At 36.8% G+C, this 17,940-nt stretch overlaps 1 protein-coding gene and 1 pseudogene across 2 annotated transcripts in view; one reads left to right on the top strand and one right to left on the bottom strand.

The window, feature by feature from the left end:
* The window catches only part of TBC1D15 (TBC1 domain family, member 15), a 79,776-nt gene that overhangs the window by 25,414 nt on the left and 36,422 nt on the right, over positions 1–17,940 (bottom strand). Inside the window, exons 6-12 of one of the 2 annotated variants that reach the window (XM_006871611.1) lie at positions 16,900–17,002; positions 15,815–15,865; positions 15,335–15,532; positions 10,426–10,554; positions 9,898–10,001; positions 8,209–8,303; positions 3,759–3,875 (exon numbers count right to left, since the gene is read on the bottom strand). In XM_006871611.1, the coding sequence (XP_006871673.1) occupies positions 3,759–3,875; positions 8,209–8,303; positions 9,898–10,001; positions 10,426–10,554; positions 15,335–15,532; positions 15,815–15,865; positions 16,900–17,002 (797 nt within the window). The remainder of the gene's footprint in view (positions 1–3,758; positions 3,876–8,208; positions 8,304–9,897; positions 10,002–10,425; positions 10,555–15,334; positions 15,533–15,814; positions 15,866–16,899; positions 17,003–17,940) is intronic. The other variant, XM_006871612.1, reaches the window with a different exon arrangement.
* LOC102832685 lies at positions 1,362–2,753 on the top strand (annotated as a pseudogene).

Below are 17,940 nucleotides of genomic sequence, written 5' to 3'. Positions count from 1 at the left end.
ATAGAATGAACGTAAAACTAATGTTCTCCCAATAAAACATTAAGGAAAAAAAAAGGTCTTGTGCAGCAGATCTGCCTAATGCAATACGTTGTTTGATCTCTTGACTTCTGCCTCCATGAGTGTTGATAGTTGTCCAAGAAGAATGAAGTCCTTGACAACTTCAATCTCTTCTCCCTTGATAAGAATGTTGTCTATTGGTCCAGTGGTGATGATTTTTGTTTTCTTTACATTGAGATGCACTCCATACCGAAGGTTGTGCTCTTTGATCTTCATCAGTAAGTATTTTAAGTCCTCTTCACTTTCAGCAGGCAAGGTGGTATCATCTGCCTATCGCATGTTGTTAATGAGTCTTCCTCCAATCCTGATGCCACGTTTTTCTTCATAAAACCCAGCTTCTTGGATTATGTGCTCAACATAACAGGTTGAATAAGTATGGTGAAAGAATACAACATTGTCGCACATCTTTCCTAATTTTAAAACCTTCAGTGTTCCCATGCTCTGTTCAAACAACTGCTTCTTGGTCCAGGTACAGATTCCTCATAATTAAGTGTTCCGGAATACTCATACTTCGCAATGTTGTCCGTAGTTTTTCATGATCCACACAATAGAAAGCCTTTATGTAGTTAATAAAGCTCAGGTAAACATCTTTCTGATATTCTCTGCTTTCAGCCAAGACCAGTCGCACATCAGCAATGATATCCCTCGTTCCAGGGCCTCTTCTGAGTCCGGCTTGAACCTCTGGAAGTTCTCTGTCAATGTATGATTGTAGCTGTTTCTGTATTAGCTTTAGAAAAACTTTACTCACATGGGATATCAAAAAGATTGTCCGATGATTTCCGCATTCCATTGGGTCACCTCTCTTTGAAATGGGCACAAATGTGGATCTCTTCCAATCAGTCGGCCAGATAGTTGTCTTCCAAATTTCTTGGCAGAGATGAGTGAGTGCCTCCTGTGCCACCTCACTTTCTTGAAAGATTTCCATTTTTATTCCATCAATTCCTGACGCCTTGTTCTTTGCCAATTCCTTCAATGCACCTTGGACGTCTTCCTTCAGTATCATTGGCTCTACAATTATTGCTATGCCTTCTTAATTTTTTCAAGGCCAAATCCTGATGGAGCAATGTTTTAATGTTCAGCTGCTAACTGAAAGGTAAGCAGTTTGAACCCACCAGCTGTTCCATGAGAGAATATACCTGTCAATATCTAGACCCATGAAAAAAACATTGTTGCCTCTGCCGCTCTCGCTCCCGGGTCCCCGCGCCAGAGACGCAGGAGTTTTCCCATAGTACCCTTGCTCACCTCTCCTCCAGAGTCAGTCCAAGCCGCCACAGCCGCCCAGCCCACCGCCACCCTTCGCAGCCATGGCCACCAGATCTTTATCCTCCTACCGCCGGATATTCAGTGGCTCTGGCACTGCGAGCAGTCCAAGTTCCAACCATAGCTATGTAGCCACATCCACCAGTACCTGCAGCCTGGGCGGCACACTGCGCCCCAGCACCAGCTGCAGCGTCTATGCCTCGTCTCCCGGCGGCGTGTACGCCACGCGCTCCTCGGCCGTGCGCCTGCGGAGCAGCATGCCGGGTATGCGGCTGCTGCAGGATTCTGTGGACTTTTCGTTGGCCGATGCTATCAACACTGAGTTCAAGAATACACGCACCAACGAGAAAGTGGAGCTGCAGGAGCTCAATGACCGCTTCGCCAACTACATCGACCAGGTGCATTTTCTGGAGCAGCAGAACAAGATCCTGCTGGCCGAGCTCGAACAACTCAAGGGCCACAGGGCAAGTCACGCCTGGGTGACCTCTATGAAGAGGAGATGCGAGAGCTGCGTTGGCAGGTGGATCAGGTCACCAATGACAAAGCCCGGGTTGAGGTGAAGTGAGACAACCTCGCCGAAGACATCATGCGGCTCCGGGAGAAGTTGCAGGAGGAGATGCTTCAGAAGAAGCAGAGAGCAGCCTGCAATCTTTCAGACAGGATGTCCACAATGCTTCTTTGACAGGTCTTGACCTTGAGCGGAAAGTAGAATCCTTGCAAGAAGAGATTGCCTTTTTGAAGAAACTGCATGATGAAGAAATCCAGGAGCTACAGGCTCAGATTCAAGAACAGCATGTCCAAATTGATATGGATGTCTCCAAAACCGACCTCACAGCTGCACTGTGTGATGTACATCAGCAATATGAAAGCGTGGCTGCCAAGAACCTTCAGGAGGCTGAAGAATGGTACAAGTCTAAGTTTGCTGATCTCTCTGAGGCTGCTACCCGGAACAATGATGCCCTGTGCCAGGAAAAGCAGGAGTCTAATGAGTACCGGAGACAGATCCAATCCCTCACCTGTGAAGTGGATGCTCTTAAAGGCACTTATGAATCTCTGAAGTGCCAGATGCGTGAAATGGAAGAGAACTTTGCTGTTGAAGCTGCTAACTACACCAAGACACTATTGGCCGTCTGCAGGATGAGACTCAAAACATGAAGGAAGAAATGGCTCGTCACCTTCGTGAACACTTCGTGCTGAATGTTAAGATGGCTCTTGACATTGAGATTGCTACCTACAGGAAACTCCTGGACGGCGAGGAGAGCAGGATTTCTCTGCCTCTTCCAACCTTTTCTTCCCTGAATCTGAGGGAAACCAATCTGCATTCTCTTCCTCTGGTTGACACCCACTCAAAAAGGACACTCCTGATTAAGACTGTTGAAACAAGAGCTGGACAGGTTATCAATGAAACTTCTCAGCATCATGATGATCTTGAGTGAAAATTGCACCCACTTGGTGTGGCAGTATATTACCAGCAAGAATAAAACGAGATCCATATCTTAAAGAAACAGCTTTCAAGTGCCTTTCTGCAGCTTTTTCAGGAGTGCAAGATAGATTTGGCATAGGAATAAGCTCTAGTTCTTAAGAACCAATATTCCCAAAAGAGGTAGAAAAGTTTACAACATAATCTAGTTTATGAAGAAACCTTGTGCTAGAATACTTTTTTAAAAGTATTTTTGAATACCATTAAAACTGCTTTTTTCCAGCAAGTATCTGACCAACTTGTTTCTGCTTCAATAAATTTTTGGAAAAACTCTAAAAAAAAACACCACTCTTGAAACCCTATGAATATTCTCTATCATTTGGAGTGTCTATGAGTCATAATGATGGTACCCAACAATAAGATGTCCAGACCTATGAACTTAGCATCTGCTGGATACTGCACAACTTCTCACACCTTAAAATACAATTAGAAATTAGATATCGTCACCATTGATTCTAGTTCCTCATTTATTTCCTAACTTTTTGAGAAATAAATTTCTACCAGTCACTCCTCAGAACCCTATACAAGGCTGCTTGCTAAAAGTCAGAACCAAATCAAATTTACTGAACAACAACAATTTGCTTATCACAAGAACCCAAAAGCCAGCTTTGCAAAGATATAACTTCATTAAAATAAATGCAGTGATCTAATGTTGAAACCCTAAACTACTTCAGAATGTAGTCCTATAGATGTCACTATTCACCTTGAATTTAAAAATATCCCACTGGGTTCCTGTGAACTTGCTGAGGCATCCTCAGGCTGCTCAATGCATGATTTGGGAAGCAGAAACCTGTGGGTTACCAGTCCCCTGTGGGACAGTTCTTATAAAAACTAAGCCACAGATCTACTACATATGCTTAACTGATTGAGAAATTCTAAATACGTATAAATCTTTTAAAAATAAGACATTAGCTACACATAAATATTTTTAAATGTTAAGACTTTGAAATTAAGAACTTACCTAAATCAAAATCATACATACAATAGGTCATCAAAATGTCATGAAGCAAAATCAACCCTGGATTATTTTGGCCTTCATAAAACTTGTTCGTTCGATCTGTTCTGTTAACATCCTTTTCTAAAGAGGAAAATCACATATTTGAAAACCTTTTTAAGAACAGATTTCATAAAGCTCACATCTTACAAATATAGAATTCTGAAGTCCCTTAACAAACTTTACTTTATGATAGGGAAAACTAATCAAATTCCATTTCAGATACAAAGTAACCTTCTGGGATACTTTTTAACAATCAGTCCACCCCCTTTACAGGCAGATTTAAAAATATAATTCAGTAGAAATCTTTCCATTAAATTGTAGAAAACATTTCCATGACCTAACCCAAATCCAAACACCAATCTTCAAACTGCTTCCAACTCATAGAGATTCTATAGGAATGAGTAGAATTGTCCCATATATTTCCAAGGCTATAAATCTTTATGGAAACAGACTGCCACCCTTTTTTGTGAGCAGTGCTTTAACCACTGCACCAGCAGGGTTAACTCAATGGATTAAAAGCCAACACTAAATACTAACTCCCATTAGTTAATAAAAACATCAGCCTTGAATGCAATAAGCAGTGCTACTTGAAAACAATAATGAAAAGGGCTATAATATAACCAAGCATAATCAAAGAGATTTGTTTCATTCATCATTACTTTACTTATTATGAGAAGTGTATCACCTTCTTTGTCATGCTCCAAAATTGCCTTCAGGATGAAATAATTCTGTTTTCTCAAATACACATTATTCACAGTTTATATTATTATAAGCAATCTATTTCAATTTTGAAAACCAGAAATCCATACTTTACTTGGAAATGATTTCATGACATTACAAACAGATTTTAAAATATCAACATGAGCATATCTAAAATTGCATCAACAAAAGAATTCATAACATTGATTGATTGTCTACTATGGTTTGGTTTGGGGTTAGGTACATCATGTTGTGAAACACTTTCCAACTAGAAAGGGATTCCCCAAATATGAATTCTTCAGTAAATTAGCAAGAAACAACAAACTCAAAATGATCAATAAGCTCTAAAATCAATTCTGTTTAAAATTATAATTGTGTCCCCCACAACTTTATATCAAGCTATGTAATTTGAAACCATCCTCAAAACTAGTTGCAACGAGATGGCATGAGTGGTGTAGATTTTGTTAACAGCATTCTTTTACATTATTAGAACAGTAGTCCACCTTTCTGTTAAGATACACAGAATTTTATTTAATAAAAGCAAGCATATATCTAGAGAATTGTGGATAGTTTTTTTAAACAAATATACAAAAACACACCAAAAAAAATTCACACTACAAATTTAAAATCTCACTTAAAAATATAAAAATATTCCATTTAATAATTGATAAAGGCATCCATGAAGTCCTTATGTAGCACAGAAGAATAAGCACTGGATTGCTAACCACAAGGTCAGCAGTTCAAACCCACCTCAGAAACCCCAATACGTCACTGAATCGGGAAAAACTCGATGGCACTTAATGACAACAACAACAAACACGTTCATAACAAATAACATTTTTTAACTCAAGCACAATCTAGCTAACGTCAATTTAGAATATTGGGCTCAACATAAACATGGTAAAATGTTCATGTTGTCATTAACTACCAGTATTTCTTTCCTTTCACAGATATTTTCTAATAAATACAAGTCATGTAAAAATAAAAAGGAGTCAAACATGATATATAAAAATGAAGGAAGCATTATAATGGAATGACTCCTTGGTGGTACAAACAGTTAAGCACTCAACTACTAGCCAAAAGGTTGGCAGTCTGAACTCACTCAGAGAAGCCTCAAAAGAAAGGTTCTGGTGATCTGCTTCCAAAAATCACAAAACCTTAGTATACCTATGGATCAGTTTCATCTACTCTGAAAACATGAAATTGCAATGAATTAGAATCAAATCAACAGCAACTAACAACTACAACATTATAAGGGAACTAATTCTAGTAAGAAAAGTTACACACAAAAAGTGTCCTAGTGTAATATAGCTCCCCATCTAATTTGATACAGCTGAAAGAGACAAAGAAGCTGAAGAAAATCACAATCATGCTGACTAGTCTCAGCTAACAATTGCCATCACTTCAATGGGCCCTTAAAGGTGCCATGCAGTGATGCTTTATTTCCTTCATCTGTTCACTTTCTTTCTGCAAGTATCCATATTGCATCTTTTCTCTCCTCAAGCCTCCAGCACCTTCTCCTACATCCTAGCTCAGATGAATCTTGATTCCTATTTCACTGACAAAATAGCTGCTATCCACATAAAATTTCCACGGGTTCCCATTACTCTAACCACACAACTATAAATATAGCCAGTCTTCCTTCTCTCCTATCACTATAAATAAGCTTCTATGATCGTGGCTGAGATCAACCCTTCCTTGTATATGAGACACATACCCATTTAGCTACCAAGTACTTTGTTCCAGTAGTTCCTATTTTCCTCTCCTGTTTCATCAATTTTTCCTTTTTACTATATCATTGCCATGAGCATTCAACCATAGTGGTTTCCCCAATCGTCACAGTAACTTTTTAAACCCCACTTAGCCCTCTAACTGATGGCCCCATTTCTCTCCAGCATTTATCCACAGGGTTCTGTAACAGTTACCCGAGCAACAAAAGCATAACTACAAGATAGCTGAGAAGAGGTGCTTCCTGCCTGGAGAACTGTGATATCCTGAGTTGTTTCTGATCCTGAATTGTACCATTGTCTTCCCTAATAAACCCCATAATTGTGATTATTGTCTCTGAGCTGTATATGGCCCCTGTAACCAATTACCAAACTCAGCAGAGAAGTAAAGTGCTGTGACAGAACAGGGTATAAAAGGCTGGAAGGTGAAGGCATATGTGACCTCTGCCTCACAGGAATCAGCCTTGGGCTGCTGCTGATGATTCTCCTCCTTTCCCTTGTGAAGTCGGAGAAGGTCACATCAACTAAAATATATTGTCTTTCTGTTAGGGTTGGCTGATCATCTGAATATATTTAATCTAGCAAACACCAAGTAAATATTCTATTTTCAAATACTGACAAAAATTACTATATACCTAGCTAGAGTCATCTACTTAAAGATTTAAGTATATGTATGTTTAGGAAGGAGTCCTGGTGTGGTGCTGTAAGATAATACACTGAACTGTAAGGTCAGCAATTCAAGGTCAGCATTACCCCAGCTGCTCCTCGGAAACCCTATACAGGGTCACTATGGTTTAGAAACTGACTTGACAGTACTAACAACAAATGTTTAGGAAGGACTCCTTGTGTGGCACTAGTCTGAAAACCATAAGGTCAATAGTTCAAACCCATCAGCTGCTCCTCAGAAACCGTACATGTGGTCTCTGTGAGTCAGAACGGACTCAACAGCACTTAGCAACAACATGTTTAGAAAAGGTGTGGAAGGATATCAACAGTCTAATAACCATAGTTATTTCTGGGTGATGGGAACAAAACTCTCATTTTCCTTTTCTCATCTATAAGTTTTACAGTTTTCTATAATAAGCAAACTGCTTTTGTAATGAGGTGGCAAAAATGAATTTTGAAATAAAATTAATTTTACAAACAAAGTTCAAACAACTTTTAGTTCACTTTCTGGAACTGCAAATTAGATATATCAGTACTTACAAAGATACTGACTGAATTTATAGTCGCAGCAGAAGATAAACAATTAAATACACATTCCAGTGTACAAAGGGGCTTCAAAACACATGTGGAAAAATGGAATTAAAAGACAATAAAAAATTTCCATGAACTTTCTGAAGCCCCTCGTACTTTCCAATTCTGATTTCTCTTTCAACTACAAGCTCTGTAGCATATGTCTTACTTCTTTATTCTTTACTGTGTCGAACCAATCTAGGGAAAGCCCACCTGCCTTTCCCTCATCACTTCAGACCCCAGTTACCAGCCAAGCCATTTCTCTCATCCCCATTCATCCAGGACTAGGTCAGCAAGCACTAGTCCCCCCTTTTATTTTTTAGGGGCTATAATCTGTTGAAACTACTAACAAACTGAATGAAGGGAAAGGACTTCAATCTAGAAGAAAAATGGATACAATTGCCATGATGGAGGGGCAGGGAAGAGGTCTCCTCCCAGAATTTCCATGGCCCCAGGGGATATGCTTACCCCTCAAAAGCAATTATTTGCTTTCTCCAGTGAGCCTCTTTCTTCCAAGACCTTTATTGGCTTCACAAAGGCAACACAGAGCACATCATCCTCCTGACTCAGTTAGCAGTGAGCCCAGGATCCCTTTTAGTTCGGTCAGGCCCCTATTCATTGATCTCAGGTGTGACTCTATTCTCAGGAACCAGGACTAAAGGTCAAGCTGTTCACTGCAAAGGAGTTCTCCACCTCGCACTTATCAAGACTTAAATGCATACGCCTCCAAAAATTGTTTAGGAAAAAATTACCTATAAGACTTCTATAATCTCTTAACCTTGAATTTCTCTTCTCTTGCTCCTCGCTGACAGATTTCCACTGCAGCTTCATTCTGAAGTATTCATCACTAAAGAAGACAATTTTACAACAAAAATATGTTATTTGAACACTTTATTTTTAACTGAGTTGTCTATAAGCAGCATATCAAAAGACTTTATGATACTAGTTGGATGTAAGTTTATAAGAATGATAGTAAAATATTTAGTTTTGATCATGAGTAAAAACAAAGGGAAAAATAAAATTTTATGCATGTCACACAGTTTATATGACATCGATTTACTTTGATTCTTAAAATCATTACCTAAAATTATTCTAAAGTTCTTAACTACTTTAACCACTAAATCTTTTTCTGATGTGTTACAGCAATCTAAATCTGAGGTACTGACATGTCTAAAATGGCTGACCCAGGTCTGGGTTGAATTCCATTTTGCTTCTGCTTCTGCTTTCTGCTGACTGCCTGACCTCTCATCAGTGTAATGGAAATTTTTCATATGGTGGTAGTGCACAAACAGTGATCAAAAGTTTAAGTTTGAGGAAAGAATGTTCCAGGAAACTTGTGAAATAAATGACCTGGGAAAACATGTTAGAAATTGAAATAGCTGATGTTAAGAGAGATATGTTAAAAAAAAAAAAAAAAAAAAAAGTCTCATGATTGTTTACATTGAAGTAAATGCGAAGCAATCAAGTTTTTCTTTAAAATTCCTGATATTTCTATCTAAAATTTTCCCTCCCTTTCTTTGATTTCAGGGTACACTGTACTTTTACTTTATGATGCCCACTTCATATTGCTATTCCTCTTAGCTTTATCCTTACCTGGGAAAGAAAATTTGTTCATTGATACTAAATAAATACAAATGTAATTTTAAAAAAAAAATGTACTGTAAGAGTGCCTGCATTCTGATTAGCATACCATAAAAACATAGTAATGTGAAAATGTATCAGAGGGACTAGTAAGCATGGTGAAAAGAAAAAAGATTGTCAGAGTATATGAGAAGGCACAGAATGGCGGACAGTGGTTTTAAATCAAAGGTTAGACGTATGGACTGGGAACAAGTGTGCCTTGAACGGGGAGGAAGCAAGATAATATTGCAGGGAGGGGACTATAATCATTGAGATGAAACAAAGTGTATGATTTGTTGAATGTAAAACTGATAATCTTGTTACCAAACCATCACTCAATTCACAATAAAAGTTAAAACAACAACAAAAAAGAAGTATATCTGGAAAGTTACTTTGTTTCAAGTCTATGAAATAACTTAAATAGAAACACTCTTCCAAATAAGCCTAGTTTATTTTACAGGAACAACAAGGGAATCATTTAAAAGTAATTAACCTAAATAGCAAATTCACTTTTAGTAAGCCATTTTTATAATTTCATATATTGCAAGAATGAATCAAGATGAATTAGATATATTTTTTAAATCTACATCAAAATTGTTACCTTTCAAATATGGAAATGGCTTGCACAAGATTAACTTTTTTTTTTTTAACAATTTTTACACTCACCAACATGAAATCCTTCTAATAAATGTCTTCTGATTTAAAAGACAAAAATAAAATTAGTTTCCCACTCCCTAGTCTATTCCTAGAAATCCTATACTAATTTGTATGGGTGAATTACTTGAATTTATTTGATGAACACATTAAAGACCATTACTTACGTTTTTTGTTTTTGTAATAGAATTCTCTCATCTTTGGTACTGTCCCAAGGAAAATAGCCCAGAAGAAATTTCCAGGCTTGTTTTCTCAATGCATGACAAAGCCCCTAAAGACAACATTAAATATGTTAGTTAAAGCTATGAAGCACTTTAAGTTCGTAAAACTTGCACATAAACAAATAAGATGAATATTTAAGAGGTGGGTGGTGGTGGTGGTTATGCCCCCTCAAAGTAGTTCTGATTCATAGCAACCCTGGAAGAAAGATGAAGTATTCTGCTCCCATAAAGTTTGAGAGCTTTGAAAACCCTAACCAGGACTGCCATGAGTCGGAAACGACTTGACAGCACACAACCGTACCCACCGTCATCACCACCACCAGGTCTAAGGATATCCCCCCGCCGACGCTGCCCTAGGAATAGCCACTCAACCAAGAGATTTTAACATTATCCATCAAAAAAGATAATTCTTTCTCACCCTACAAGAAATCTTAATATTAGCCATTCATATTCAATTTGTATTATTTACATTACCCCTCTAAATATCATCTGCTTTACATTATCCACATTTAAAATTCTTCCTTCGGAGTCAATATTCTTAGTCCATTCTTCCAATGACACTGGCTCTCTCCTTTGAACAACAGGCCTTTCACCCAAATCAATCTAAAACAAGATGAACAATCATGAATACATTTCTAATCAGTGACATGAAATCAAAGCAAACAGAAATGAAGTATCAAATTCCCTTCCTCATATATGAGGATAACATTTCTAATATCCTCCCTTGTTTTGTAATACAGAGTTTACAAACCATAGTAGTTAGCATTACATGCATTTCCTCTCCTCCAAATACAACAATAACTGGGGTATAAATGCAGAGATAAGAAATCCCACAGATTGAAATCATTTGTAATTTTTAAAAAGATGCTCTTTGCCACTTGGGGTTTCAATTATATAAGTGCAGAACATTCAACCTATAAATTCTATAAACAAACCTTCAAACTAAATGGTATATTACATTATTTACAAAGAGAGAGAGAGAAAATACATAATTATTCCATTAATCATATCCCAACATTAGCTTTTCTTCCAAACTCAAATTTATAGTTCTCAGAATTGATTCATGATCCAATAGCTCCACTTGGCATTTTCAATAATTTCTGATTCAATTAACAGATGCTAGTAATTTTTAAAATATCATCTGGATAATAAGCCCTTTAATTAAGTACTACAATTCAGATATTTAGATTTTTAGAACTACGTGTAAACCTAGAATTGCAACAAATTCCAAAGTATTGTTGAGCACATATAAAGATTTGTCATAGTTCAAGACCAAAATCGTAGTGTCTCTGGTGCCTACGAAAGAATTAGTAGAAATAATATTAGAAACAGAAACAGGGGCAATAGGCAAGGGTCACTATTCACTGACTGCTATGCACTCAAGGAAACACTCTGTTCATTACCATCAAAAAGTAATCAAAAAATATTTTCTAATAAGGAAACAAGTGTAAATTGCTACAATATAATGAACTTGACTTATACTTATGAATGTAGTAGCTCAAAATACCAATTGAGAGGAAAGAAGTCTTTATATCAAGTATCAATCCTATCCCCTCTGTATACATACAGGGTTGATATGGATGAGCAACTTAAGACACTGGCTACCTAAAATTGGGGGGCGGGGGGCACACTATAAAGGCACGAAGTGAATGGCTTACAAGTTTTCAAGTGGGAGTTTAGTTTCAGTGTGCAGGGAAAGGTAGAATCCCCACTGAATAGTTTTCCTCTTGTCCAGATGGGTCTGGTGAAAGGAGATGAGGATTTGATTCTTATGATTCAATAGTGAGTAACTGTTATCATGACTAACTCCAACTGTCACAACTCCAAAGGTAGAAGTTTTGTAACAAAAATGAGTAGTTTATCTTACAGTCCAGGAACAAGAGGACCCTAGGACCATCAAGGGAAAAGAACACAAGCAGAATGTGGGACCCTATCCAAAGAAGTAGCAGTACCAGAGATGAAGGCAGAGATGAGGACATGGAAAGATAGAGCAGCTGAGGACTTTAGATTCATGGAAAGAGAAAAGCTATGTGCTGGTGGTCAGGAGATAGGCTTGCAGAATGTGCCCTTTGCTTGTTCAAATGATTATATATTCCTGAATGTTTTTGTGTACATCCACAACCCCCATGCAAAAGAAAATTTAAAAATAAAAAAGACACATGTAAACTATCACATAATTCACAATAAAACATTTATTAAAAAAAAAACATAAAAAAATAAAATAAAAAAGACAGAATAGAAGCAAATACTGTTGAATGAGGATGCACAGAGGAGACTGTAATCACTGCAAGACACAGTAAGTGTAAAATCGATGTTCTCCCACATAAACTATCACTCAATTCACAATAAAAACTTTAAAAAGTAATCAAAGCTAATAGAGGGGTGAGGGAATTTTCATTTAGGAAACAGTACGTTTCTGTTTATGATGATTCATGTAGTTGACATCTTAAATTATACAGTGATAAGTCAAAAGGTATTGCTACCAGAATTCCAGTTCATATATGCATGGGTTTATTCCAAACAAAACACGCTTAACATGTCTCTGTGATCAGGGGATGTCTGCAGACAACCTCTCTCAGTAATATATTTATATTAGTCTTGTTAGGATGACTTCCAAAAAAGGATACTTTCAGTTCTATGGAAAAAAATGACTGAGATCAGGCAAATAGCAAATTTTTTAACAGATTCACGTGGACATCTTCCAAATCATTCAATCATTCTATCAAGTTGAAGGGAATGCTGCCCACATAAAACAATAGTTTTTAGATGGAACAAAATGTTCTAAGGAAGGTCAGAGAGGCTTCAAACGTTAACCCCAAGAGAGAGACTGTCAACCTCGACAAATGAAGAAACTGGTTGACACACCAGTGTTCATAGCAGCACTATTTACAATAGCAAAAAGATGGAGACAGCCAAAGTGCCCATCAACTGAAGAATGGATAAACAAACTGGTACATACACACAATGGAATATTATGCTACCTTGAAGAATAACAAGGAAGCTGCAAGCCACCGCATAACATGGATGAACCTTGAGGACATTATGTTGAGTGGAATTAGTCACAAAAGGAGAAATACTGCACAGGACCACTACTGTGAAAAAACTAAGTAAAAGAACCCATGCTAAAGGGGAGGGCAGGGAAGGTGGAGCACAGGGTAGGGAATACTTTGGACATATTGTCCAGAGGGAACAGTCACTGGAGAAGGATGTCATCGTGGGTAAGATGGAGGGTCAGAGAAAAGCAGGAAGACCCCCAACGAGATGGATCAGCCAGGTGGCATCATTGATAGAGACAAGTGTGGCAGCGGTGGTGAGGTTGGCCCAGGATCGGACATTGTTTCATTCTGCTGTGCATGGGGTCGCTATGAGTCAGTTCCGACTCGATGGCACCTGACAACAACAACAACAAAGGCAAGAAGTGACTGGCTTACAAGCTTTCAAGAGGGAATCTAGATCCAGAGGGCATGGAGGACGGTAGAATCTCCACTGAGTAGTATCCAATCTGTCTGGGAGGGGCTGGTGAAAGGAGATGCAGATAGGTATCTTGTGATACAGTAGTGATTGTGAGTGTTGGAAATGTTAAGGTAGACGTTTTGTATCAAGGAGGGAAGTGATTAACTTTACAGTCTAGAAGCAGAGGTCTCTGGGACCATTAAGGGAGAAGAGTGGAGAGTGGGACCCTACCCAGAGAAGCAGTGACCCCAGAGACGGAGGCAGAGACAATGACGTGGAGAGATGGAGCAGCTGGGGACTTCAGACCAGATAGGGAGAGGGGCAGGCTTGCAGGGTATACCCTGTGGTTGGTTGATAAAGCATGGAGGGCATTGTAACCATGGCAATGAAATAATACACAACAGGATGAATGTAAAGCTAATTTCTCCCATGTAAACTATCACATAATTCACAATATTAAAAAAAAAAAAAAAAAAAAACGAAACTGGTTGAAGTTCAAGAACTAGTGGAAGACGACCACAGAGCTGCCAGTGATGCAATAGCTATTGAAGTTGAGATTTCACATGGTTTGGCATTTTAAATTTTAAATGAACACCCTGGCCTCAGCAAGCTTTGGCTCTATGGATGCCGAAAACTTCATGTGGAGATCAGCTAGCTCAAAGAATTGATCTTTCCACTGAAGCTAATGAAGAGAACTTTACAGAATTAATCAATCAGGGACCAGTCTCAGAGTTACCCATATGATACAAAGAGCAAAGTCCAATCAGAATAGTTGCTTCCAAGGGGATGTATTGGATCAGTTAAATTCAAGACAGAAAGATCAGTTCTTCCTATGGTAAATGTTTCTTGGAGTTCAAAAGAGGTAACTTTGCTAGATTTTTTTTTTTAAGAACCCAGGACAACCATCCAGGCTTATTATGAAAATGTTTTAAGAAAATTGAAAATTGCACCGGTGAAAAAAAGGCCAGGAAAGTTGCACCAAGGAATTCTTTTCCATCATGACAATGCACCTATTCATTCTTTAAGGAAAGCAACAGTTGGTCCTTGGAGCATTTCTTTGGGAAACCATACCCCAATTCACCCTACAGCCCTGATCTTGCCTCTTCACACTTCTTTTACTTATTCCCCAAACTCTGAACATCTCAAAGGAATACAATTTGAGTCCTTTGAGAATGCCAAAACTGTCGTTTTGATGTGGTATAAATCAAAGAGCACAGCATTCTAAGAGAAGGGTTAAAAATACCACCTTCAGAAGTGTATAGACCTAGATGAAAGTCATGTCGAAAATAATAGCTTCATATATTGATGTCTTTGTTGTGAAGTGACATGGAGTTGATTTCGACTTAATAGCAACCCTACATAAGGTTTCCGAGGCTTTTAAAAATATTTGTGGGAGCAAAAAGCCTCATCTTTCTCCCACGGAGTAACTGGTGGCCTTGAACCTCAGATCCTTCTACTCACCAACATGTGGTTCACAGTCCAGCACTTATGCAACCACCAAGCTCCCCATGTATTGATACTTTTTGTTTATTATCAAAGTACGAAAAACAATAGCTTTATATTTTGATATTAAACAAAAATATCAATATATGAAGCTATTGTTTTTGTAGTACTATTTTTTATTCTGTAGCAATATTTTTGACTTAGCCTTACACTTGAGAAATGTTGAACTGGCAAATGTTGTGTTATATATTTTTTATAACAACAATAATTTTAAAAATCATGAAAGACTCCCAACAAAAATGAACAGAAAAATAGTATAACAAGTATTCAATAGAGGGTAAAAATCAAGAATTTGATGGTACAGCAAATTTTAAGAGATAATAGCACAAGAGATAATTAGCATAACTGAGCGTGTATTTCTAAAGCAAGCAGTACACTTTTCAAAAGCATTTCTGCTGTTAAAAGTATAAGAGCTGTCTCCACTCACTCTTGTGATGACTTCAAATCCTGGTTCTTCTTGCTGATTTATCTTTAGACCTGAAATAGCATCACTAAGAAAATCCGCCATTTCTGAAGGTGGTCGTTGGTGAGTAGAAGGATCACTTCCTCTCAAACTATCAAAAATATAGTTCGTGACTTTTGAAAATCCTACCATAGTTGCTGTATAAGGATCCTTTTTAATTTTCTAAGTAGTAAAGAGAAAAATTAGCATTATTAATTCAAATAAATAAAAATGCTCTATGCTGGGCAAAAGACAATAGGTAAAAGGGGGAAAATCAGAGCTAAAACAGAGTATTCTAAGATTATCTAAAAAAATTTTTCTAAGAATTTAAAATTTTGTCAACCTTTTCATTTCATTAAACTACTATAGTAAGTGCAAAGTTACTGCTACTGATTAAATATCAGATAAACAAATGATTTGCAGGCTTCATTCAATCTGCATACATCAGAAATATGCAGTGCTTACTTTCCAGTGGTGAATGGCCCACAACAGCTTTCTTCTGTCTAGCAGTCCTGCCTTCATAAAAAAAGAATATTTTTGAAGTGTGTACTACTACACCAATCTAACAAAATTTGATAACTAAACTCCAAAAGTAATAATATTTAAACATGATCTAACATTTTAATTCAATTACATTAATAATCACAAACAAAATAATTTTTTCAGGGACAGCGCTGCACTGGAAAACAGCACAAGATTTTTCCACTGCTAAGTTCCAGGGTTACTTCTAAAGGTTCAAACAGCCTGCTCATTCATATTTCATAAAAATAGTCAATTAATGGTTTAATCTTTAAAAATGATTGTTTTCACAAGAAGAAAAAACAGTTCCTTTCATTTTTATTTAAAATAGATTCGAGCTCTCTTGTCAGAATCCTAGAGTTCCCTCTTTATCGTGTTAACCTCTCTTCAAAACCAAGAAGAGATTACCTAGGACATAGTATGCACTCAAACATTAGTTGAATAAGCGAATAAATGAATGAATAAACAATCCTCTTTAGTTTGCCTAAACTGATTGACTGCTAATGAATTCAAAGTAGCTTACCCAATGACTCTATTAGTCATTAAAAGTTATGACAATTAGTCTACTGTCGTCCAATTTCAGTATTACAATAAAGAAAAAAATTTGATACAAGAGTAACTAAGAAACAAAGAAGCTTCTACGTCTTATAATTAACATGGAACCAACATGGAATGTAGAAGCACTGGTGGTGCTGTAGGATAGAAACTGGATGCTCACAAGGTCAGCAATTTAAACTCACCAGCCACTCTGTGGCAGAAAGAATGAGGCTTTCTGCTCCTGTGAGAATTTATAGTCTCACTAACCCTAGACAGGGTCACTGTGAGTAGGAACTGACTTGACAGCACATAATAACAACAATACAAAACAAGTTATTTCTGTAAAAGAAGAGAGAGTGGTTCTATAAAGCTTACATACATCCACATATACACCTGCCTCTTCTGTGTATTCTCTCGGAAGATGAGAAATAGAAATATATAAAATAATGGAGTCAGATTAATAGATTAATGCAGGATAGATTTCAGAAACATACTTGTATTAAACCATATGCTGGTTCATCGAGAAGATTTTCAAAAGATTGTGAAAGACTCTTATTCTGACAATTGACAAGAAGTGTTCTTTTATCCTGTGGAGAGCTGTAATAAAATGAAAAGATTTGTAAAACTACTAGCATACTATCTAAATAATCAATTGCTACTTTTCATAATAAAAAATGTTCAAATGTCCAGTTATAGAATAGTTTCCCATTAATATAATATTAGCAAATATTGATAATGATCTTAATGAAGATTCAAAGCTACATGAAACAAAATATTAACAAATGTAAAAGGGTTGAAGTATATTTTTATTCTAGGTAAAGCCAAGAATACTAAATTGCAATGAAAATCAAGTTTTCATTTAGAGTTACAATAAATAAATTGTATAATTTATTTACCTTTATTATCATAAAACATTACAGAAAGCTAAAACATTTAGGATTCATCAGTATACAACAATACTCTCCATAAGAAAAAATATTTTTTCCAACTTTCATTCTACAGCATGGTCAATAGTACTATAAGATGTTAAAAAAAATATCAGAAAGACAAACAATTTTTAAAGACTACAAAATAAACTAATTTTAAACATCATATATGATCATATTTAACAAAGTAATAATATATAGCTCAGTTAATAATATACTTTTAATTCTTGCTTATCAAACTCTAGAAGCAAGTCTATCTCTACACATTCTTAATAACTACAGAATACAATGCTTTCTAAACAAGCATCTAACTTCACACAACCAGATGAACTGTACAATTTTTTTTTTACTAAGTTTTGTAACTTAGTCAGCTGCAATAAATTCACAACTTTTCTGAATTTAAAATAAAATCGAATGTGTTGTTTTGCTGCTATCTATGTCTAGCTTATTATAAATGCTTGAGATAAGAACTTTTTAATAACAGCTATCGCTTCTCAATTCTAACATAACAGGATGTAACAGCAATACTAGAGATATGAAATCCAAAACATAATCTTATTCTTATACAGTCAGAAACAGCACTCTATCTTCAGAAACAATAGCAGAGAA

This window comes from Chrysochloris asiatica, unplaced genomic scaffold (genome assembly GCF_000296735.1).
Source record: "Chrysochloris asiatica unplaced genomic scaffold, ChrAsi1.0 scaffold00170, whole genome shotgun sequence".
NCBI lineage: Eukaryota > Metazoa > Chordata > Mammalia > Afrosoricida > Chrysochloridae > Chrysochloris > Chrysochloris asiatica.
Note: the sequence above shows the minus strand (reverse complement) of the source record. Positions and strands in the feature narration are given on the sequence as shown.